At 34.7% G+C, this 26,239-nt stretch overlaps 1 protein-coding gene across 2 annotated transcripts; it reads right to left on the minus strand.

Annotated features, from left to right (window-relative positions):
* Positions 1-369: 369 nt before the first annotated feature.
* MYL1 (myosin light chain 1) lies at positions 370-25,292 on the minus strand. 2 transcript variants are annotated; one of them, XM_030916931.1, is made up of 7 exons: positions 25,019-25,292; positions 12,696-12,723; positions 8,600-8,743; positions 4,441-4,614; positions 3,916-3,993; positions 1,248-1,290; positions 370-698 (listed from the first exon to the last, which is right to left on the minus strand). In XM_030916931.1, exons 1-6 carry the CDS (start codon positions 25,289-25,291, stop codon positions 1,262-1,264), a joined length of 726 nt encoding a protein of 241 aa, XP_030772791.1. In that variant the 5' UTR covers position 25,292; the 3' UTR covers positions 370-698; positions 1,248-1,261. The 2 variants fall into 2 exon arrangements, with proteins under 2 accessions (XP_030772791.1, XP_010353223.1); XM_010354921.2 differs by lacking the exons at positions 12,696-12,723; positions 25,019-25,292 and adding exons at positions 12,976-13,000; positions 13,743-13,834.
* Positions 25,293-26,239: the final 947 nt, after the last annotated feature.

Here is a 26,239-nt window from a genome sequence, read left to right on the forward strand (position 1 = left end):
GACATTAAGTGAGAAGGATTAAGGTCTTGCTAGACTTTTCTAATAGGCCAGATTGTCACTAGAAGTGAAATAGATCAAGCCATGAACAAAATGATTTACACAAATCCGAAGAAAACTGTTTTCGCTTTAAATTACCTGCATAGTTTTTAGAAAAATGTCTCTTATCCAGTTTGAATTTCTTCAGATTTCTATTTCACTTTTTCAATAACATGTGATTATCTTTATTATTCAATTTGTTACTGCTATGTAGACTGCAGTGATTTCTTCTTTTAAAAGTTTATAAATTTTCAATTATTTTGTTAAATGTAGAGAATATTGACGTTTTAAAAATTATTTTCATTAAGAAAATAAAAATGCAATGTGACTTTAACATTCCAGACTGACCAAAATTGTTTATTGATTTATTGTTTTAAGAATGTTTGTTGATTCATGGTAGATAATAAAGAATGGTGCTTGGATTTGAGATTGTCAATATTTTCTTCTTCTCATCTAGAGTAGCAGACACTTTGCGTGGTATGAATACAATTCAGAGAAAAACTGAAGATGTATAAAAATTCAGGGAGTTGCTCAGTCTTGAACAGTCCAGATTGCTTTGTTTTTCTGAATGATGGTAAACAGATCTGGAGAGTTTGTCATGGGTGTGATTAAAATAAGTTTCCAGCCGGTCTTCCTAAACAATGCTTGTTCTATAAAGAAAACTGGAAAACGAATTAGATATTAATTGCATCTTTTCAGGAATAAAACTCAGGAGGAAATAATGTGAAATATAAGAGAAAAAAAGGCACAAAGCGAACTAGCACTTAAAAGATGAGCCATTTCCTAGTTGTAAGAACCTGGTTGCAAGTGCTTGAATTTGGACTGTTATAACATGGTTTTCTAGAGCAGAAACTGTTAAAAACTACTTTAGTTATCCAAAAAACGTTTGCCTGTGCTTTTATTAGTGTTCTGTTCCAATTAAATTAATCAACTAGTCTCTGGTAGTCCACTGCATAATTGTATTACAGCCACAAAGATAGAATTTATGAATGGAAACAAAAACCTCCTAAGTTTTTGCTTATACACTCATACAAAAATGCTTTATTTCTAAATAACCCATCTCAAGGTGTTACTAACACCATTTTCTAATTAATATAAATATCTCTTAATTAAGAACCAATATTAATCTACAGTATATAAACTGAAGTTGTCAAGTTTTAAAAAACACAATATCAAGAAAGCCTTAAATATTACAGGGAACAGGTATATACCTTGAGAGCTCCATTCAGATAGACATGATGTGCTTGACAAAAGCTGTAGGGGCAAAATAGACAAAATAGACAACTTAGAGTTAGGAAACAGTCAAATTTAATAAAAGAAAGGTTTAATGAGTTAGCTCAACAGTAGTTTCTTTTCTTTTGTATTTAAGGTGTATAGCTCATAATTCTTAGTAGTGGATTTATGACCTTTGCCCAGATTTTGCAAATTAATTTTTTGAATAAGTGGTACATTCACATGCATTTTTATTTTTAACATGGGGTCTCGTGTTGTCAAGGCTTGACTCAAACTCCTGGGCTCAAGCAATCCTGCTTTACCTCCCAAGCAGCTGGGACTACAGGCACATGTCACTGTGCCCAGCTAGGGTTAAAATATTTTTTTTAACATATGAAACGATATATAGCAACAAAGTGTTTCCCATCACTGTCTGCCAGGCAACTGGTTCCCCTTTTTATAGCTAAATTGACAGAGCTGTTTATGTACATACAAGAACACGTAAATATGTTTCTAAAAATCTTTTAACACAAAATGGCATACTCTATATACTGTGTTGTATTCCTTTTTTCAATTAATAATTTATCTTATAGATATTATAACTGTACACAAGAGTGTCCCTGTTTTTAGGGCTGCAGAGAATTTCACGTTGATACATTGATGGACATTCGATTGTTTTCACATTGATACGTTGATGAAATTATACATTGATGGACATTAAATTGTTTAAAAAATTGGCCATTATGAACAGCACAGTAATGAATAACCATCTATATATGGTCATCTCACTTGAGTGAAAGAATATCTAGAGACTAAGTCTCTCCAGAAGTAGATTTGCTGCTATTAGTAGTAACACATCATCACCTAGGGGTTTTAACAATATGCATTCCCATCAGTAATACATGAAATTGCCTGTTTCCATACCCTCTACTCAGCCCAAAGTGTGCCCAAACATTTAATCTTTGGCAATCAGCTTATTGAAAAATGATGTCGTAGTGTAGTTAATTATTATTATTATTATTATTTGAGACGGAGTCTTGCTCTGTTGCCCAGGCTGGAGTGCAGTAATGCGATCTCCGCTCACTGCAACCTCTGCCTCCCGGGTTCAAGTGATTCTCATGCCAGAGCCTCCTGAGTAGCTGGGACGACAGGCGTGCGCCATCACACCCAGCTAATTTGTGTATTTTTAGTAGTGACAGGGTTCCACCATGCTGGCCAGGCTGGTCTGGAACTCCTGACTTCAAGTGATCTGCCTGCCTGGGCCTCCCAAAGTGCTGGGATTATAGGCGTGAGCCACCGTGACCAGCGTTCAGTGTAGTTTTAATTAGCATTTTTAAAAATTATTAATGTAGTTTGTCATTTTTTTCATTTTGTTTCCTATGAATTGTCTGTTCATGTACTTGCTAATTTTCTATTGGATGTATTTTATTTGTAGTAGTTCTTTTTTTATTAGGAAAATTAGCTCTTTCTGATATTAATTGCAATTTTTTTTTTTTTTTTCTGGTTTGCTACCCGTCTTTTGACTGCTTTAGTGGCTTTTGCCATATAGACCTTTAAAAGTATGTGTTTAAATTTGTCAACATTTTCAATGCCTTCTGGTTTTTGTGTCACTGTTAGAAAGAAAAAACTTAATCATTCCAAAGTTATAAAATGAATTCTTCCGTGATTTTTGTGCTCTTTGTTTTTAGCTTTTACGTTTCACATGTAAATTATTTGAAATTTGTCCTGGCATAAAATTCAGATTTGACTTTGTTTTCTAGATGACTGTCCACTTGTTCAAACAATATTTATTGAATGATTCTCTATGGAGTGTATTTATGGTAATAGCCAAATGTGAAGAACTATCACATTAAGAATTAAATTAAGAATTACAAGTGAAGTTTAATCAAGATTGTCAGTGAAGATAAGCTTGGCTAAACCCTTTCTTTTTGTCCTCTTCTCCCTCCTTTCCTTTCTTCTCCTTTCTTCCCCTCACTCTTGTTCTCTTCTCTTCTATGTTTTTCTCTTTTTGTCTTTATTTATATGTAACTGGGTTCATTCTCTTTGGGGACAGAAAAATTTTTACATTTTCTACAAAAAATTAAATCTGTAAATTATATTTTGCATCTTTGTTTTGTGCAGTGCATTGCTTTCACACCCTCTGGGTGAAGCTGCTATAAATTGGTGGTAGGAATTAAATAATTGGCAACTGTGGGATGACTTTCATTAAAGCAAGAACACTAGACAAGGAGAAGAAGTAAATTTTAGCACCAGCCTGGCCATCAGTTGTTTGACCTTCACCAAGTAATTAAACCTCTTTGGCCCGAAGTTTCATTTTCATGATTGCTTCATACTAGTGAAAGACATTGAGATTTCTTCAAGTTTAATATTCTATTAAATTTGATTCTGACATCAGCCCTGTCTATCTCATAGGGATGTTCTGAAGATCTAACAGAAAATATATGTGAAAACACATTTTAAGCTTAAAAACAATGCACAGTATTGCTAAAACACACTGGAATAAATGTTATTTATATGTTCAGATCCTCACATATCTTTTTAGAGTTATGCAATTGGTTGTCATATGTATGTCAATTAGGAAGGAAGAGGAAAAGAAGTTCAAAAGGAGCCCATCATCAATCTGATCAGTTAAGAGTTGCTGTAACCACCAGTGAGCATTGATTCTACCTTCATAGTTGATGCAGCCATTGGAGTCTTCTTGACCTGCCATCAGAGCTTCCACTTCTTCCTCTTTCATCTTTTCACCTGATGAAACAAAACTCTCCTTTCAGAAAGAAGTCCCGTGGTATTTTCAAAATTCACCATAGGTGATCAGCCAAGGGCTTCTGGAGACTTAAACTCTTGGCATATAGGAATTGTGACTTTCCCATTCTTTTGGTACTTAATATATTGTCAACTAATTGGTTTTTGAATGAGTTAATTAAATACACATTATCCCTTGTCGTATAAACTGTATCCTATAAGAACTACCATGCTTTCCTTTACTTATTCATTACCAATATTTTAAGTTAACATTTTCACCAAATTCACTGCCACTGAGGCCAATTGAAATGGTCATTAACTTTTGACTATTTTTTTTCCCCATTTTCCCTTTGTAGTATTTCCTCCTATTTTGGTGATGACATGATTCGCCTGTCATGTTCTTTTCTATATATTCTGTCTCACTAAGTCCACTGAAATAAATTCCCTTACCCAGGGTGGCTAGAACATGGCGGAGTTCAGCACCCATGACTGTGCCATTGCCTTCCTTGTCAAAGACACGCAGACCCTCAACAAAGTCTTCGTAGGTGCCCTGGTCCTTGTTGTTGGAAATGGCTTGCATCATAGGCAGAAATTGTTCAAACTCAATTTTCTTGGCATTCAGCTCTGTAAGAAATTGCAATTTTGAGGGTTATTAGCTACCATAATACTAACTCTGAGTCACAATTTAAACTTCAAAAGTTATTCTAGGTTATCTGAAAAACCTTGACACAGCTTAAATTTCAGCTGGTAAATTGCTAAAATATCAAGAATATGGTAATAGTTAATAGCATGAGGGTTGGAATTCCAGTGCCTGAACTTTTATTCCTAGTCTACCATTTGCAACTCTGACAGTGCACAAGTTAACCTTTTTGTGCCTCAAGTTATCATCTGTAATATAGAGATAACTAATAGGGTTATTGTGAGAACTAAACGAGCTAATGAATGCAAAGTTTAATATCTAGGATAAGCTGAGTGCTTAATAAGTGGTAGTTTATTTTTAGTATTGTCCATTTAATATTTCCCATAAATACTTGCAAGCCATAGAAAAATGCACTGAGATACAACAAACTCACTAGTGGATTAAGACAGTAAAACTTAACTTTAGTACATATTCCACCTTTGTCCCCAGCTTTTGGAGGGCCTTTCCTTTCTTTAAATTTTAAGTAATTTAAGAAGTTTACAAGGAGAGAGTGTGTGTCAAATATTCTGTGATCTCCTGACTTCTTTGTACCTTAGAAGCCTGGAGATGATAGGACTTTATTGTCTTCTGACAAGGTAAATCTTATTCATGGAAAATCTAGACAGTCTATTTTATACTATCTGGATGTATGCAAATGGGTAAAGTTATGTATTCACCAAATCAAATCTTTTTACTACTCTTCTATATTTCTATTACATGTTATATATATTTTTACATTGAAATTATATTGAGTAATATTTAAAAAAATAAATTTGAATGCTGAATAAATGAGTATTTCACCAAATAATTTTATGAAAGATGGATATTTGCTAAGTTGGAAAGTGACATTTAAGGGTTTCAGCCTGGTTGCAGTAGCTCACACCTGTAACATCACCACTTTGGGAAGCCGAGGCAGGTGGACTCCTTGAGCTCAGGAGTTTGAGACCAGCCTGGGCAACATGGCAAGACCCCATATCTACAAAAAAAAAAAAAAAAAAAAAAAAGAAAAAAAAAAGGCCAGGCATGCTGGCACATGCCTGTAGTCTCTAGCTACTTGGGAGGCTGAGGTGGGAGGATTGCTTGAACCTGGGAGGTGGAGGTTGCTGTGAGCCAAGATCATGCCACTGTACTCTAGCCTGGATGACAGTGTGAGACCCCATCTCAAATAAATAAATAAAAATTAAAATTAGGTTTGGCTGGGTGTGGTGGCTCACACCTGTAATCCCGGCACTTTGGGAGGCTGAGGCAGGATTGCTTGAGCCCGGGAGGTTGAGGCTGCAATGAACTATGATCATGCCACTTATTCTTACCTGGGTGACAGAGTGAGCCCCTGCCTCAGGAAAAGAAGGAAAGAAAGAAAAAATAAAAATAGGGTTTGCCCTATTGCTTGCTCACTTGATCTCATGCTCTCGGCTTTTCTGCATGTTATAATTGGATATTTCCTTCCAAAGAAAATGAAGTCAGCAGGCTGATTTTGAGTTTTGTTGAAATCAAGTTTTCTTTTTCTAACAAAGGAAAGGTCTCCAAAGAATTTTCAGTTGTCAAGGGAAAAAAAAGATTATTTGTTATCTCATGCCCCTCTCTCTGTTTCCTAATGGCAAAGATAAACAGCCTGAATATCTATTTGAAAAACTTCAGTTTTGCATCTCTTTCAAAAATTATTTTTTATTGACACATACTTATTGTATGTGTTAATGGGGTAAAGTGTGATTTTTGGATACATATGTACAATATGTAATGACCAAATCAGGATAATTAGCATACCGATCACCTCAAACACTTATCATTTCTTTGTATTGGGAACATTCAAGATCAACTGTTTTAGCTATCTGAAAATGAATTGCTGCTAGCATAGTCATCCTATAGTGCTTTAGAACACTAGAGCTATTCCTCCAATCTAGTTATAATTTTGTATTCACTAACCGACCTCTGGCTAGCTCTTATTCCCTCCTCTCTTCATTAAAGATAGATGTTTGGTAAGCTGGGAAGTGGCATTTAAAAATAAGGTTTCTGTTGGGTGCAGTGACTCATGCTTATAAACCCAGCACTTTGGGAGGCCAAGGAGAGCAGATGCCTGAGCTGAGGAGCTTGAGACTAGCCTGGGCAACATGGCGAGACCCTGTCTCTACAAAACAAACTAAAACAAAACAAAAAGTAGCTGGGTGTGGTGGTGCACGTCTGTAGTCTTAGCTACTCGGGAGGGACTAGAGGACTAGAATTTATTCAGAACACTAGAATTTATTCCTCCAATCTAGCTATACTTTGGTATTTATTAACCAACCTCTGGCTGTCTCTTATTCCTTCCACCCTTCCCTGTCTCTAGAAAGCACTACTTTCTACTTCTCTAAAATAAAATTTTTTAGATTCTACATATCAGTGAGAACATGTAGACTTACTTTCTGTCCCTGGCTCATTTTACTTAACATGATGTCTTCCAAGCTCATCCATATTGCAGCAAATGATAAAATTTCATTTTTTATGGTTAAATAGTATCCCATTGTGTGTGTGTGTGTGTGTGTATATATGTGTGTGTGTGTGTGTGTGTGTGTGTGTGTGTGTGTGTGTGTGTATATATATATATATCGTATTTTCTTTATCCATTCGTCTGTTGATGGACATTTAAGTTGATTCCCTATCTTGGGCATCGTGAATAGTGTTGCAATAAGCATGGGAATACAGATTTTTTTTTTGACATATTGATTTCCTTTTCTTTAGAAATATACCCAGTAGTGGGATTGCTGGATCATATAACAGTTCTATTTTTAGTTTTGTGATAAACCATACTATTTTCCACAATGGTTGCACTTACATTCTCAGCAACAGTGTATAAAAGCTCCCCTTTTTCTGCATCTTCCCCAGCATTTATTTTTTGTCTTTTTTAACAATGACCATTCCAAGCGGGTAAGGTGGTGTTTCATTGTGGTTTTTAATTCACGTTTCCCTGGTGATTAGTGATATTGAGCATTTAAAAATATACCTGTTGGCCACTTGTGTATCTTCTTTTGAAGGATGTCTATTCAGTTCATTTGCCCATTTTTTGATTGGATTATTTGTGGGGGTTTTTTTTTTTTTTTTTGGCTGTTGAATTTCTTAAACATTTTGGATATTAATCCCTTGTCAAGCAATTTGCAAATGTGTCTTGTCTGTTTTGTTTGTTTTGAGTGTCATTTTCTGTTAGACTATTATACTTTTCAATAAAACCATTGGGATTAAAAGTAATTTCCTTATTCTAGAATAATGACTGGATTTCTGAATTGAGTAAATGACTTCTGCAATTTTGCCACTTAGATTTCTCACTGATTTTTTTCCTAGGATTATCCTTGTGCTCTGTGTTTTGACACCCTGCTTCTGTCCACTCATAGAAGCAGTGTGTCAAAGGACAGAGCACATGGCAGTCAGCATGTATTTTTCAGTTGCTTGACAAAGTTGCAATTTCATTTCCACAGCTTTTATCAGAGAAGTTCTCTAGAACTGTGCCACTGGAATTTACTCAGAATTGTTTATAAAGTGTTTTAAGTCATATTTAACATCTTTGCCAAAATGTGTTTTTGCCTTTGAAGATTTGAAGTCTGAAAAAATGTGCAGATTTGGATATTATTTCATTTCATTAGCCTTTAATTATGAACATTTGAAATGATGATAGCATTAGGTATTTCTAATATCTAAAGTTAAACATTGACATTTGACATTAGATATTTTATCATCTTGCAAATTCTCAAATGAAGTTTAACTTATTTTGTAAAGAAAAAGGCTGAGACTATATGGCTAAGAGGTGCACTTACCACAATCAGGAATAAACTGAGCCCTATTACGTGAAACATTTTTAAATCAATCTCTCTCTCTCACACACACACACCACACATACCACACACACACACTGCTACACACTTCCTTATACTTCAACACTTCTTGGAAAAATTGATGGGTTACCTTCATTGCTGGGGTTTCCCAGAACTTTCCTGACCTCTGCATTGGTGGGATTTGTGCCCAGAGCTCGAAGGACATCACCAACCTGGCTTAAGGTGATCTTGGAATCACCTGTTCTGTCGAACAGGAGAAATGCCTCCTTGAATTCTGCAAAAAGCAAAAAGCATTAGAATGCTTTTTTTCTTCCTCTAACCTATTAATTAAACCTAACTCAATCAATAATTCAGTTCAAACTCTTCTGTTTTACAACTTTTGCCAACTGTGCAAGTTGTTATCCTGGATTCTCTTTTTGTATCTCCAACTATCATTGGCAAAAACTTAGCATTTCTTTTTGGGATTATTTTAAAGCAGCATTTCCAACTTTAAGTTGCCTGTTATTGTTAATCAGATATGGAAATTGGGGCTCCTAGTCATATTCATATTTCCTTTACCTGCCTGGAAAGCAGGATTGGGTTAAAAAAAATTCCTAGGCCCTGAGAAATTTTAATAATCTCTCATATAATTAACAAGATTAACAAAATTTCAAAAAGAACAAATTTTTAATCAGGCTCATGATATGTGAGGTTAACTCAAACTTTTCAAATTGTATAGAAAAACCTCCTCTTGGGGTACAAATTTCCTAGGTTATCCCTTTAACCAGTTTTCTCCAGGAATACCTTTATTTTTCAGGAAAAATTTAGAAAGGTGAGACAAATCTATACATTCTATAGTTTATTAACTAATGTGTGACTCTATTAGTCTCCAGGTATAATCAATTCAGAAGGAGAAATATTTGTTTTGGTATGATAATACCATTGTTGCTGTGATAATCTCTTTATACTTTACTGTTTTTTCAAATAATACATATGACATATGTTGCTATATCTACTTTAGAATTTCGGTATGCCTTGTAATTACAATTTTATGGAGAAAATTGTAGATTCACATGCAGTTGTAAGAAATGATACAGAAAGATCTCTTGTATGCTCTGCCCAGTATCTTCCAGTAGTAACATTTTGCCAAATTATATTATCACAACCAAGATATTCACATTGGTAGACTCCATCAATTTTAGTCACATTTTTCCAGTTTGCTTGATTCATTTTGTGTGTATGTGTGTATATTAAGTATACACAGCCATTCCCATTCTTTTCTGAATACATATTTTAAAGTGTTCTCTATTCTGATTATAATAATAGCGTTGCTTACTTTCTCTAAATTTCATCGTTCTCTTTTGCTAGAACTGGTTTGACTTTCAAAATTATAGTGACAAAGAGTTTAGAAATGTATACCAAAGACAGAAAGCAGTGCTACTATGAATTTGGGGGCCAGGAAAACCAGTTTAATTAGAACTTATAAACTAGATTACATTTTCTGGGAAACTCAAAAGTACTGATGGTGACTTGGAGTTAATATCAACAATACTCAAAAAATCGTTTTTCAATAAATTGGTAGAAGTGAAAGCATTTTTTAGGCTATCAGTGGTTTCAGATCAAAAGGTGCTGTCTAGATAGATTACTCAGCAAAATATTCCATCTTACTATTCCTCCATATCCTAATCTAACATCGCACTGACATTATATTCACAATTCACTGCAGATCATGTTACCATTATTTGTTAAAACTTCCCCCTCAAATTCTATGCAGTTTGGCTACAAATCAATTCCCTACGCTAAAAAACTTGCTGCAGGCACTAGAAGTCATTAGTCAAATACTATTTTTCATCTTTCTAAGGGACATGTGAAACTGAACTATTCTTGTTACTGGCTTCAGGCTTTCATGAACAGACTGCTCAGCAGGTTCACTATTACCCTGGTCAGATGCCGAAGCGGAAATAGGATTTTATGGGCTGTAATAGAATCACTCTGACATTAACACTTTTGGTGATTTAAAGGCAGAGACCAGAAAGACACTATTTTTCTTACTCCAGATTTTTAACCCAAACTTTAGTTATTCTCTTGAAGAATTAATACCAGGGCTGGTTATACTATTTTCCAGGGGCTGGTTGCCTGTTTCTTTTTAATAAAATTTGATTCAGATACAGCCATTCTCATTTTATGAATAGTCTATGGCTTTCTTCACACCTCAGTGACAGAGTGGAGTTGTTTTTACAGAGACTATACTGGCAGCAAAGCCTAACTTATTTACTATTTGGTCTTTTAAGAAAAAGTTTGCTAACTTCTGGTGTATAACAGTATTGTTCTAGAAATTTTGGTAATAATGGAATTGTTGTCATTCTGGGCTGCCCAAAAAGGTGACTGTTAACTGTTGCTCTTGAACACTAAAATGTGACTACTGCAAGTGAGGAAAATGGATTTAAAATTTTATTTTTAATTAATTGAAGTTTAAATAGCCACATATGCCTAGTGTCTACTGGACAGCACAAGACTTAGACCTTTAGAATACTGTAATTTTCCAGTTTTTGCCCCTTTTCCTTCAATCCTGTGATAGATTCCAATAGAGCAGCCATGAACAGAATTCTTTAACCGCTAAACAAGGAAACAAACTAAAGAATATTTTCATTTAAGAAACTATAGGTTTTCCACATAATTTAAAATGCTGACATTTGTTTTCCTGCCACAAAGAAAACAGTACACTACACCCATGTTTACTGAACTTCTGTGTCTGAAATCTATTTCACAGACGGAATAAAAGGTTTAATGTTCAACATTAAATCCTCACATCCTTGCATCCTTGCAAGGGTTTTTAAGTCTTCCCTTGCCTGATCCTACAATAGTTTGGTCAGAACAACTGTAAATGAGCTATTTGAGAGGACTGGGATGCAGCAGGTGACAATGTAGCAGCATCACTAGTAAAATGCATTAAAAATCAAACAAATTATAGTAGAATCACAAACTGTTTTCAATGAGAAAAAAGTCCTTCATGGTATAATTTCAAATAATCTTGAGTTATGAGTCACTAAATCATCTAATAAATCATCTAATCTGTCTACATGAGGCCATCAACCATGATGCAGATGCATGTGAGTCTGAACTGCAGTAAATATCCCTTTTTTCTCAATTTGTGTTCAAATATGAACTATTTCAGACACAGAAACAGACTTGAAGAATGGGAATCCTTTAGGTAGAGAACTGAGTATTTGAATAGGTTCTTATTAATCACCTATAATTATAATTATATTTTGCATATCATAATATATGTAATATAGACAGTACTTATGACTGATATTCTAATTTATACAATATTTTGAAGCTAATTTTTTCTCCTCCTTCCATCTATAAGTTTATTTATGTCTCAGTTCATTTAGATATGTGACTCTTTCACTCTGTAAAATATTCCTCACTGTACTTCCTACAAAACATCAAGCTCCTGTGGACTAATGGGATCTGTTGGATCCAAAGACCCAAAGGTGAAAAAGTTGACTTGTTAGGGAAACTATTCAGATTCTCTTGAATCTTAAGAGTTTCGAGTCTCCTAGCTAGTAATTGTTTTTATAAAATAAATTTTTAATCAACTTAAACTAATGTCAGATTTTGATCCTAGCACTAATTCTTTGAGTCATTGACAAAGTCTTGTCACATCTCTGGACTCTGTCTTGCATGTCTCAGGGAGGGGTTAAACCAGGAGACATTTAATGTTCCTTCTATAGTTCTATGCTAAATTAATCCTTCTTCTTTGTTTCTAAATTCATTTTTATTCTACAACTCACTATGTTATCCATTGAAATGATATAGTTTTAGTAATTGGGCAGTTTTATTATCAATTTTATTTTTCAAATTGACAATTCAGACTTGTCAAATCTCTCTTTAGGGATTATATTAGCAATTTAGCCATCTAAAATCTATCTATCTATATATAAAATCTACTATATATATATATGGTATTATCTATTGTATCAAATCGGTTTTATTTAGGTATCAGTAAATATAAGGGCCTATTCTGTGGTGCTTATCTTTTGTTAAACCTTTGATTACTGAGTATCAGCAAGGGTTTCAGGTTGAGCTAATTTATATTTAGAGTGATCGAGAGCAATTTATATTTAGAATGCAACACCAGTGGGGATAATTAGGAAGAGCTAATCTCATCCCAAGGGAGTTGGTTTTCACACATGCCATCTTTATGAGTGTGCACATTTAACAACCATAGCTTTTAAACTTACCATCCTGCTGTTCCTTAGAGAACTCGATCTGTTAGAAAGAAATTGACCACAAAGAATGTTTTAACCAAACAAAAATGTTCTGAGTTTTAGTTGTATCCAGCTCATTCCCTGAGTAATCTTCAAAGTAAGCTCCAAAAGTCAGCCTACTTTTCAGAGTTCAGGCATAGCTTGGACACTAATAGGTTGAGCTGCAATGACACATGCCATGAAGATAAGTAATATTGCAGAAACTAGGCAGTGCTGTGCCTACATCTGTAGCAGAGAAACTCAATTCACTTACCAGCAATCTGGTCAGCACTGAAGGACTGCAGTGGCGAGGAAGAGAAAGAAAAAACAAGTACTCTTTCAAATGCATTGACAGAAGAATGAGCGCTGGTTGCTCTGAGATTTTTAGGAAGCTATGCAGGTGTCTTGGCATAAGAAGGTTGCCTTAGGACACTTTTGAATCTAGGAACATAAAAAGCTATTGCAAAAGATAATTAGGGAATATCTTTCTGTATCTTAATGATTTAACAAATGCTACATTTAATACTCCCTAGGAAAATCTATAGTATATTTAAGATATGTCTAATAAGATACACGGTGTTCGAGTACAGATATACCCATTAAAAAGACTACCTTAAGTCTGTCTTCTATTTAGCCAGTGCTTAAAGAAAAGTATACAAAACCGATGCATCAAAAACAGTTTACTTAGTTTTAGCTATCAGCATCACTGGATTGTATTTTAAGGTATAATATTTTGCTGTAGCTACAGGTTTTTTTCTTCTAAATTTAGGTATAATGAACTTTATGTGATACAGCAAGAGTTGGTGAAGCATAAAGCACAGCTCTTGGAAGTAACATGTATTTTTCCAGTTGATAAACAGCTCTAATTATTTTCTTCTATCTTTAATGGATCTCAACAAAACCCAAAAGTAGATACTAAAGACTCATATTGAATATGTTCTCTCCTCAGTTCCATTCTTTGCCTATCTTTCTTCTCAGTAAGATCATATCCTCTATCTATTTTCTCCTATAAATGACAAATCATTGTCTCATAGGACCCACCATGATGGAGCGGCTGGGCTGCAACACAGCAGGAAAGCCGAAGAGTGAGTTGAGGGTTGCTCCGGTCCCTGAGTGGGGTCCTCCCTGGCTGAGGCTTCGTTTTATTTCTGGGCAAGCTTTGACCTCACAGCTAGCATCAGGTTTCAGAGATAAGTTGCCACACCCCTTAGAGAGTTCTTTAGCTTTCTTAGGGCAAAGGGAAAGATGGATCTGTACCCTGAGAGCTATTTTTAGGTGACCAGAACCTGGGAGTGGACAGCCATAGTGAGATGGAAGCCTGTCAGCACTTTTATGGTCTTTATTTCCAGGAAGTTCTCTTGGAGCATCTTCTTTTAAGAAGCTTCCTATTTGTTCCATGGCAGAAGAGCTTAGAAGTTCTTTAAGTTCTTGGGCCAGACCCTTCTCTTGATGACCGTGGATTTTGAAAACTTCTAGTCAGCAAGTTTTGGTATTAATGCAAGTTTTCGAATGGGACTGGTTTGGGGTTTCAAATGGCAACTGCTATAGAAGGAACATCCTCTGAAGTGCTATCCTTTATGGTAAAGTTCAGAGGACTTGAAAAGGCCATGCACATTCTGCATGTTTCTTAGGCTGCACCCAAGTGACAATCTAGTCAGGTCTTGCAATCTCCAATTAAAGATCACTCTTTTGCAAGCATAATCTAAACCAGGAATAGTTTTGATCTCTGCTTTTCACCATTCTCCTTTAGTCTCCTGACGTTAGGTCTGGTTATTTTCCTCCCTCGTTATCTTTATAATGGCTGAGTAGTCATATTTTTTTATTTTCAGAAGTTTTTCTGGGCAGAAAAGCTGATAGATCATTTTTACATTCTTTTTCTCTCATCCTATACGTTTTCTTTTTTTTTTTTTTTTTAACTACGCATAAGTTCTTACTAGAACATGCTGTTTCTGTTTCTGCTTCTGACTTGGCAAATACTCTGTGGCTCAGTCCCTAGACCAAGAAGCCAAAAGAATGCACGGCAGAGCTTGTGGAATGCAAAATTGTATTTTATTTTATTATTTTTGAGACAGAGTCTTGCTGTCACTCTGGCTGGTGTGCAATGGCACAATCACAGTTCACTGTGGCCTTGAACTCCTGGGCTCAAGTGATCTTCCCACCCCAGACTCCTTAGTAGCTAGGACTACAGGCATGTGCCACTGCACCCAATTAATTTTTATTTTGATTTTTTGTAGAGACAGGGTCTCGTTATGTTGCCCAGGCTAGTTTGGACTCCTGGCCTCCAGCCATCATCCTGCCCAAAGTGTGGAGATTACAGGCACGAGTCACCTTGCCCAGCTAAAACTGTGTTTTAGAATTTTAAAGGTATCTAGGGGATTGGCCAGCAATGGGTTTTCATGATAGCTTACCTGAAAATAGCGGGCAACTCCCTTCTGGAAATGGTACTGGGAAAAGTGGTACAGGGAAAGATCCTCCTAGGATGTCCACTGAAGTTCAGACAAAATATTTATCAGTTTTCTACATGTTTAAAGCAGCTCACAGGCATAATGTATATTGGAGATTAATTGTAACTTGAGTACTGCTTCAGCAACTATTTTTAAGGGGATGGTCACAAAAAGCATGAAGTCTTCCCTTCTAGAAAGACAAATACTTTGTAGCTTCTCCTCAAATCATTTCAGAAGAAATCAGCATTTAATATGCACATCTCTTCTGGCTCTAAGTTTAAAAGTAGTGAAAAAAATCTCATAGAATCTTGAGTCCCAAAATGAAGACTGAAAATATAATTTAAAAATTATTAGTACCCAGGTAAACATTTTCATAAATAGCTTGACCTTTTGAAAGGTTATGGGGAACTGAAATTTAATAGAAAAATTAAAAATGCTTTGAATCATTAGGGGCAAATGGAAGGGAAAGACAAAGGTGGAAATGTGTAAGCTTTGAATATTACAAGATTTGGAATCTTATAATTTTTGACATAAATGAAAGCATCAGAGCCTACCATGTTATCTTTGTGTTCTTTTTTACTTTTGTAATTATATTTATGAAATTGTTATTAAATTTGAATTGTCTTATTGAGAACTAGCATATATTGTTAGTTGAGCTAATAACTATAAATACAAAATTAACCATCAAAATTGCCCAACTAAACATAATTATTTTCATATTTATTTATTTTTTTCAGGTAAAAAAGTGTCCTTGCCTAGATATAAAATATGGTTAATCTGTGTAAAATCTATTGAGTAAACTGGAAAGTAAGTTTAAAATTTGTATTTAGGGCTGGGTGTGGTGGCTCACACCTGTAATCCCAGCACTTTGGGAGGCCGAGGCAAGCAGATCATCTGAGGTTGGGAGTTCAAGACCAGCCTGACTAACATGGAGTAAACCCTGTCTCTACTAAAAATACAAAATTAACCGGGAGTGGTGGCGCATGACTGTAATCCCAGCTACTCGGGAGGCTGAGGAAGGAGAATTGCTTGAACTCTGGAGGCGGAGGTTGCGGTGAGCCGAGATCATGCCATTGCACTCCAGCCTGGGCAGCAAGAGTGAAACTCTGTCTCAAAATAAATAAATAAATAAAATAAAATAAAACGTTTTATTTATGCCAGGTGTGGTGGCTCACGCGTGCAATCTCAGCATTTTGGGAGGCCTACGTGGGCAGATTACTTGAGACCAGTAGTTTGAGACCAGCCTGGCCAACATGGTGAAACCCCGCCTCTACTAAAAATACAAGAATTATCCGAGCCTGGTGGCATATGCCCATAGTCGCAGCTACTTAGGAGGCTGAGGCAGGAGAAACACTTGAATCCAGGAGGAGGACGTTGCAGTGAGCTGAGATCGCGACATTGTACCCCAGCTTGGGCTACAGAGTGAGACTTCATCTCAAAAAAAAAAAAAGGTTGTACTCATGTTATGAATAAGCTATTCCTAATGACTTGGATACTATAAAGTTTGTTATTAAAATAGAAGCAGTTGTTAACTGTTTCACCCTAGTCTTTCTTCATACCTTTGTCACATAGAAAATGCATTTAGATATTTTTGGTACTTACTGAGAATCAACATAAATATTTGAGCACTTTATTTGACAACAGTAGGGAAGGCTACAGTATGGTCTAGAGAAAAAAAAAAAACAAAAACTGTAGTTTAAAAACTAGAAGACCTAGATTCTGCGCTCATAGAATAAATGGGAAATCCAATTTTTTTTTCCTCTGGCACACTGTTTTTTGTTTTGTGTTGTTTTGTTTTGAGACAGAGTTTCGCTCTTGTTGCCCAGGCTGGAGTGCAATGGCGAGATCTTGGCTCACTGCAACCTCCGCCTCCCAGGTTCAAGCGATTCTTCTGTCTGGTTTACTTTCATAAATGTCAAAACTTATCTTCTCTCTCTTCCTTGAGGTTATAATGATGGGGTAATCAGTCCTTTGAAAAAGGCAAATTGTGTAATATGAATACACAATGTCGGCTGCTTTTGGCTTGAGTTCTCTATGTCATCAATTAGTTTTAAAAATCAGATTTACCTTTCTTCTCTCTGGAATGTTCTCCTCTCATTGCTTCTTTTTAGAAATTAAATATGCGACAAGCCCTGGTAACATTTGTTTCCCTTGAGAGAAACATTTCCTCTCTGTTTTCCCCAGTATTCAACATCACCCAGCTTTTCATCCCACTGAAAGTTTTTTAACCTTCTTGATTGTAAGCTTCTGGGAAGCTTAGGCCATTCCTGAAGTCATTTGTTCCTGATGTAGACCTGAATGTGAGCCTACCCCAACCCGTCTCCAATAGAGCACTTCGCTTGCCTTATTCTTAGGGTTTATCCCTCCATAACTCTCTGTAGAATACCTTGCCTATATTTGATGCTCAATAGATTTTCCTTAAGTTAAAATCATTAGAACATGTATATCCTAAGCTCACCCTTCAGATATAAACTTCTCCTCTAGAAGGTTGTGTACCATGAGGGAAAAGACTTTACCTGCTCAAAGTTAGCATGCTCATTTTGAATTATTGATATATGTACCTTTATATTTCTAGCACCTTCCTTTGGATTTTATATAAATGTTTTTGACCTGGACCTCTAATTTTCCAATCCCCAATTTGTTTTTCAAGGCTCTTTTAAATTCTAGCCTACATATTTATCTTAGACTCTTAGTAAACTAGTTACATTCCACATTTTTATGATTCGTGCTATCATTTGATGTTGGATTTAGGTAATAGTATTCTACAACATACTGCTACTAAAAAGAATTTTTATTACAATGTTTACAAATTCTTTTTTACTTTGAGAAGCATCTTTCTAATAGTAATAATGAGATTAAATTAACTGATTAAACATCAGACAACGTATTTGGTTGGTGCAAAAATAATTGCGGTTTTGCCATTACTTTTGTACCAACCTAACAGAAAGAATTGAATTTTAGAAAAAAATATTAAAATGCTGTTAATCAAACAGGCTCTGGAATTGATGTAGGTTAAGCCTTAGTAAAAGAAGAAGAGCTGTAATTAAAGATAATTGGGGAGACATGTAATATTGAATACTGGGAGAAAATGCCCTGGGAAGGAACATGGACTACATTCTTCAAAGAACTCGATGGTCCTTGCAACATACAATGGGGACTAATGACTGGAAAGGCTAAAGAAGCTAATATAATCAGGGCCAGTTTTCAATCAAAGAAAACACTGCTGTATGCTCTCTGATGTAACGCCTGGCAGAGAGACCAAAGACCTGGATGTATATAAATCCTTAAACTTACTTTACCTAATTTTCACTCCAGTCTCAGAGTTTCTAGGAACCACCATAAAAGGCCAGGAAAAGCATTATTTTGGAACTCTTGGGAGTTTTGTGCTTCAGAATAACTCACTTAAGTCGAAGGAAATATTTTTGCATTTTTGACTTCAACATAGGACATACTTAGGCTAGTACATATCTAGGCTAGTTACTATAATATGGTATAAACAGGGGTAATTAAGAGTATTGAGAATATGGCACCAGCCCAGTTTCTCTAATATAAGAGAGATTAGATGGTTAGATTGCATAAATTGATCTGGTCTGAGATAAAATGTTTAATTTTGTGCTATGAAGTCCTAGATTAGTCAACTGAATTCAGTCACATAAGAGCAAAAACTCAATTATTAAAATAAAACAATTCAGACCTACAGGAACTAAGCTAAGTCTAAGTGAATTTTAATAAAAATCTAGAAATACAACCTGTTACACTTTCCTGTTTTCTCATCATCAATTATTAATCATGAGAAAGCTAAAGAAATTTAAAGTTTTTTGAGAACTGCCCATACTTTTGTCTCCTTTGTGAATTTGTTTGCATGGAATTTCTTAAAAACCTACATTGTGTTTTTGTTCATTCTTTTATTTTAAAAAATTCTTTGTGTGTTTTAAGACATAAGTATCTGCTTCTTCCTATTTGTCTGGAATACAAGTTCCTTTTGTGACAACAGGGATAAGAATATTGGCATTGCCATTCTGGAGACTTTGAGAACTTGTGGAAAGAAAGCTAGATTGGGAATTTTGTTTTAGCTTTCTTATCATAAATCATGTGTCTTTTGATTAACTTCTCTCATCTAGGCTATAGTTTCATCAGTATAAAATACTCTGCTGCACGATTTCTAGGATTTCTTATGTTTCTGCAAGGTTGTGAGTTTTCCATCCTTTTGTCAGTAGAATCTACTTCAACTCACTCATTTTAATGGAAAAGGAAGTATGCCTAAAAATTCAACAGGTAATATTAGTCTGAAGTAATTTAGATAAACAGGAATTAAACAAAACATAACTTTATAACACCATATTCAAGCCGGTTGGATTTTTTTCATAAACAGGAGACATATTCCACTGGGCATTTAATAGGTACTTTATCACAGTGAAAGGAAGAGTATAAAGTTGAGAAGATGTAGTTACATCTTTAGGAATACTTTTCTTCTCTGGCTTCACTTCACTGTTATTAATTTATGACCAGAATAGCCAGAATTTATCATCCATATAATATACCTTTTAACTAGTATAATTGAAGCCATTTCTACTTTTATATTGTAATTTTTGCCCTTCACATTCTGATTTAAGGTAAGAAACAAACTGTAGAAGTTGATATAGAAATAAACCACAGAAGATCTTATTTTTATATGAAAAGTATTTCAGTCTGAAGAGCAGCAGAAGAAAGTGTAGTATCAGCAGACTAAATATAATCCTTTCCACCATGAGTCAGATGGTGCTTAATACTAGGTAATTATGGAATGAGTTCTAAAAACAACTTGCCAGGGGTTCATTTGCAGCACTAAAATGCCGAGAGCTAAATTTGACACGGTCACTTTATGGTCTCCTTCTCCTGCAAATATTTAGTTTTACTTAAAAGTGTTATTCACTATTAATTGGTGAACAGATCTCTTATTTTCAAAGCTACATTTTCCTTTCAAAGACATTATCCTTCAAAATATAATTCTAGAGAAAATTACAAAATGCCTTTTAATATTTTCCCACTTCTCCCCACCTGTTCTCTTCTGTTACAGCATAGATATTTGAAAGAGGAAATGTGATACTGATACCTAGTAATAGTATCAAATAATTTCTGATTTGCTCCTGAGGTTATATTCACATTGCAAATGGATTAATATTGCAATTGGCTAACATTATAGTTGTATTAAACATTAATTTGAACTATTAAAAGGCCAGAGTAACAGAAAACAAACTTTTAAGATTATGTAAGGAAAAGTTAGAAACAACCTATACATATTTTTACCTATGTTTTTCTAATTAGAAATTGACTACATGGGTTCTTTTACTCAGAATAGTTGGGGTTAAGATTTTATCATATTATACATGTGGCATTGTATTTCTGCATACCATCCCAAAGAATATAGGTTGGGATTTCCAGTTTAAATAATGCTGTTTATTTGTAAACAAAATAGAAATCTCATACCCTCCTTAGAATATTAGCCTGATGACAAAAATTGAAGGTCATATTTGATGTATGTGTGTTTAATTGAACAAAAGTACTAAAAAATCTTAATCAGTTTCATTATATCTAATAGCATTTAAAAATATCCGTTTTCCATTTACAACATCCTATAGGAAGATGGAAAAAATGAGTAGGAATATTTCTAGGTTCCTGATATTGCACCCTCCTTCTGTAAAACAGAATACCCAAGTTGTCAGGTGCTAAGATAGGGAAATGGAGAACAGAATAGTAGTGAACGGTCAAGGTCAAAAGTCTTGGTGAACTTGCTCTGATGTGTCTGTCATCCCCTCTTCTGGTTACACAGGACTGTGCAGGGCAATATAAAAACCACTCTACCTCATACCCTTAAGAGTAAAAAGGGCTCCTTTACACATTCTTAGAAACAGCAACTTACTTTTTATAAATGAGGGTGGTAGTTTCGGATACGGTTAACGCAGTTGACTCTGGATTTTGCTTGCTAAGTTAAACCCTAGGTCCATCACTTAACTACTGATTTGATCATATGTATAGCACTTACCCTCTTTTAAGCTCAGTTTCTTTACTTGCAAATTGTGGATACCACAACTTCAGTGTAATATTGTGAGGATTAAATAAGATAACATGGCAAAGAGTAAATTCACAATGAATATTGGTTATTGTTACAAAAAGCTTTATAAACTTCAGAGCCTTTCGTGGAGCATGACTTCATTTGATTTTTCTCAGAAATTCTTCTAAAGGAAACTGGATTTATATTAGCTTTGTGAGAAATAAGAAAAAAAGAACTTACAGGTGAACAAAAGTAATCCTATACCTGGGCCAAAACAAATTGGGTGCCACAATGCATATACAACTCTCTGCCTCCACTGAATCCCCATCAGTAAGTAGATGCATTTGGGAACATTAGATTTCTACCTTATACATTAAATTGAAAGTTTAAATCTTCCCAAGCATGTGGTCAATTGTTGAAGCAAGATTTCTTATTTGATCGTTTCTGTCAATGCATTCTGTACCTTTACCATGTTTTATAATATCGCTCACAGTATCTAGTCAGGGCTGACCTGATTAAGTGGTGAATACAATGAGAATTAAAACTCAAACAGCACAGTGAGAGACATGATTCACAATACCATCACCTCACAGCAATACTGCCATACAATGCATGCATCATGCAGAAAATTCACTTACACATTGAAGATCTAGAATCTAGGCACATGGTTATGTTATTACTTTCATTATTTTACTTGGTTGCAGTTTTGAGCAATGTATATTCTTGTTTTTGAACCTACAACCATACTTATGCTGGGTTTTAATTCCTGTAACTGTGATTCTGTTAGGCTGTGTTCTTTTGGTCTGGGCATTGTTACTGGAAGTATTAGCTCTCTGAAGGCAAAGAGTGCTTAGAACCACCAAGGACAATAACTTTAGTGTTCAAATATCAATAGTACTTTGTTGTTGAAAAGGGTACTCATAGAAAATCCATTAGGACTGGACATCAAGTAAGCATTCCTTCAGAGAGTATCATAAAATTTGTGTCAGAACAATTGAAGAAGTGATTGTAAACTAATAACTAACAAACCAGGAAATCAGGTTGGAAAGCACATTTAAGAAGGTGATAAAACTAATTAATTGTATTCAAGATTATTCAAGATTTATGGGGGAATCAAATATATGGCTATTAAATGTAGTATGTTACAATATGAAACATAGATATTAGCTGGGAATACTATGGAGAAATTAAATTTTACCATGGCTGTGACTATAGTACTACACAAAGGCAGTTATGATTAAACTACAGCATTACTCAAAGTCTAAAGGACAGCTAAGTTTCTAATCTTATATGATTTATGAAAGAAAGTTTATAATCCAATTAAGTTTTGTTCTTTGTTGAATTTTTGGAAAGTTAATGAATGCATATAACAGCTCTATTAATTTCTTTAAAGTTCATTTTCTATGCTTGAAAAAATTGTATAGCTTTTATGAGGTAATATATCTAGAAACATTAAGTGATTAAAAGCATCATAATGTAAAATGTTTTAATGTATATTTTAATTAGGCCTGTTACCTCCTCGGATAAAACTAAAGTTTATAAAATTCTCAAGTCGTATCAGTTTCTTTGGCTGTGCTAAAATACATCTAAATATGTACTAATTTATTTCATATTAATGAATGCAAAGCATTGAAGACATTTACATTTCTTTACAAAAGTGTGTTAGTTTCTCTTTTTTTCCTCTGTTACAAATGGGCCTTCTGAATGGAAGATAAAGGTTATTTTTTTTTTCTTGTTTCTTCAAGATTCATTTAACTTCTTTTTGATTTGTGTCCCTTACTGGAATCCATCACATCTCTTGCTCTGCAATGAAATAATAAAGATGGAGCATGCCCCATTCTCACAGAGACACTCCAGGGGTATTTCCTTCTTTTGGTTAGTTGTACAAACTCATATTGTATCCTCACAATATTACACAATATTGAGCTTGTACAACTCAATTTAACATATTGACAGAGAATAAACAAATTTTCAAGATTCTGAAAAGTGTTGTTTCTCTGCTGACTATGAATAAGTAATTGGCTTAATTTCTGGATTAGAAAAGAGATGTTTTCTCTTTTCTTGGAGATCTCTCCCTGGCCAAACTAAATATTTATGTACTCATTCTTACAACACAGTCCTCAGGAAAGAAAATTAATGCCTGTTTTTATTAGACACTTCGTTTGCTTCTTAGGTAAAGAGGTACATTTTCTTTTCTTTCCAGAAGTTTGTAATACCAGATACAAAAAGATAACATTGTTTTATAAATCACAATAAATATAAAAAGGAATAGCTTTGACACTGATTCGTATTTCTAATGTTACTATAGAGTGAAGAGTTAAAGATGAGGGACAATCAGAATTACTATCATGGCTATGATCTCACTGTGTAATGTAGTCAGTATGCATCTGTAAAGGATACATTAACTAGGATTGCTGGGATGAAAAATTTGGTTTCCTCTTAAAGAACTGTATGCGTGCAGTCCTCAAGGTAGAAGAACATTTATCAGAAGAGCTGACATGCATTTTTTTGTCCTCCTAAGTCGATATCCATTAAGAACAGTTCTTAACCAATATTATATCCTATGACCAATTTTTTAAAATACTTCAAATACCTACAAGCTAAAGATTAAATATTTGTGATAATTTACTTATATTTTAAACAAAATTTCATGTTTAACTCGAATGTTATACAAATTATGAATATATTTAACGTCATTACATAATGTCTAAGGATGATCTAACTAAATATTTTTGGGACTTAAAAAATTCTTCAGTTATATTAAATAATGAAATGTTTGTTTATGGGTCAGCATCATAGTCACAAGTAAACAATGGTAAATTGGCAAAATTGAGATTTATTACATATACAACGTTTGGTTTAAGTGGAAAGATCACCTCATGGGTACTTTTGCTCATTGGTTTTCCATATAAGGCAGGTTTCCTTAGATAAAAATTTTCAAATTGTGATATGAGCCAATCAGAGCTCAGTGAATGAAGAGAAGGTGCACATTTAATGAGTCACGTCATTGGAAGTTAACAGACGTATCCATTTTCCAAAAGCAGATAATTTTTTGGCAATTGAGAACTTTGATCACAGCGAAGTGTTGACACAATAATTAATCACATTTTTCTTAGTTCAAGATCAGTATGCAAATACTCTAAGACATAAGCTAAAAGCCATGTAATAACAAGTTTCATAATTATTTTTGTTAGTTTCATTTAGAAGAAACTCACAAATTCTGAATTAAATATTGTGAATAAATAAACAAGATGACAGTTATAGTCACTGAAACACTTGAGTGCCTAATTTTCTGCATTGAGATCTCATTTAGTGTTGTATCAAATTTTATTAGGCAAAACTGAAGGGAGAATTAACTTGAATTGCAAAAAATAAAGCAGCTGTCAAATACATACAGGACAACTGGGCCATCAGCTGTTTTAAACTTCTGGAAATAAGTAGGGGCTAAAACTTTCCTTTTGATGTAGTTGTAAGGTAAGGGATCTGGTTTCCAGAGAGATTTTATTTAAAACCCAAACACTGGTTTAAATATTCTTAAATGCTACACCGTTAAATATATATACTTTTCTCCAAAATAGTAAAAGTGCAATTTAGGGAAAAATGGAAACTTAAGAATAAAAAATAGAGCAAGCACAGGCTTCACATATGATACCATACTCTAATAATCTTTGAAATTATATGCTGGTATTCATTTTTTAAAGCAGAATTCTCTTCTTCAAAATCTACCAGTTCACTAAATAATGCTATTTGTCTCAATGAAAAATACACGCCTTTGCAAGTTCCTAGAGTTCTTTACTATTGAAAGATGTTTCAGTGACCACACAATTCATCTGTTTAGTTACCTTAATGGCAGAGAGGTCAATTTTTTCTTCTTTGGGTTTGGCTGGGGCAGGGGCAGGTGCAGGTGCCGGTGCTGGTGCAGGGGCAGCCGCAGGTTTCTTCACGTCTTTCTTTGGTGCCATTTTTTTTTTTTTTTTAAAGGGTGGGTTAAAAAGAGAAGGAGTTCCTCCAAAAGAACCTGTCAAAATGATTCTTGGAAGAGGAATGGTGGTTCGGTTGATCCACAGCCCAGTGTCTTGAAGGTGGACCCAGAGTGTTAAACGGTATAAGGGCATGCATATATATTTCACTTAGTGCCTAATAGAATCTTGACACATGCGGCTGGATTGGATAGTTCTCTAGTCAAGGGGGATGGCATTCTGGCTCAGACTATAAATGGAATCTAAAGGGTCAGGGCTTCATCAATTTTTTTTAACTCTCTTTCCTTTCCCCCCGCCCCCCCCCCCACACACCTCCATATATAAAGGAGAAAGAAATATGACAGAGCCAGCTTCAGATCCTTTGATGACAGTGAGGTAGATTGACTGTACTTTTTCTTGGTAGAATTACAGTTCTGCTGAAGCTGTAAATCTTTTTTTCCCTCCTTGCCTAAGAGACTTTACTGAAGGATTCCATTTCAACTTGGAATTTTGTCAGGGAGTATCACCAACTTTCACACAGCTTATTTGCTCATGCTCCTCCCTCACTGCCATAATTTGCAAGGAAGTGTTGGTCAGCAAAGAGGTGGTGGTGGTTAAAAATAAAAAAGCAGACGTATAAGGAAAGCCCCATCATGTCTTAAAGTGGCTTCCCTTCTAGGGAGCATAGACTCTGGCAGTCTTTCCTTTAATTGTAGTGAATTCTATGCTAAAAAAAAACTTCAACATGACTTCCTATAATTTAATTTTCTTTGTATAATTTAATGGAGCATATCAAATGGATGGAAATGACAGCAAGATTTACCTTCTTGCAAAACAAATTTTCTAATAGTGAAGTAGCTTTCAATAAAAGTAGATACTTATTTATTTTCTAAATGGTGCAAAGTCTCATTATTTATCACATAAATCTTTTGTCCATATGAGAGAGAAAACATACATTTTTAGAGACATAAAGAGAGAAAAGAGCTTTAATTATCAACACTGTGCAAGTTGTGGTAACTTGAAAGTTTTTCCTTTTCTGTCCTTGGTTTCCTCCGTTTGCAAGGCTAGACTCATATTAAGAAATATAAAACAACCAATGGGCAC

Source organism: Rhinopithecus roxellana, chromosome 14, assembly GCF_007565055.1.
Source record: "Rhinopithecus roxellana isolate Shanxi Qingling chromosome 14, ASM756505v1, whole genome shotgun sequence".
NCBI lineage: Eukaryota > Metazoa > Chordata > Mammalia > Primates > Cercopithecidae > Rhinopithecus > Rhinopithecus roxellana.

What these genes read in the sequence shown, in the direction of transcription:
- MYL1 (XM_030916931.1), bottom strand. Translation starts at nt 25,291, where the DNA reads ATGCCCTTATACCGTTTAACACTCTGGGTCCACCTTCAAGACACTGGG. An exon ending in TTGACCTCTCTGCCATTAAG is followed by an intron (nt 12,724 to 25,018) that starts GTAACTAAACAG and finishes TCTTTCTAACAG; the next exon opens with ATCGAGTTCTCTAAGGAACA. An exon ending in GGGAAACCCCAGCAATGAAG is followed by an intron (nt 4,615 to 8,599) that starts GTAACCCATCAA and finishes AATTTCTTACAG; the next exon opens with AGCTGAATGCCAAGAAAATT.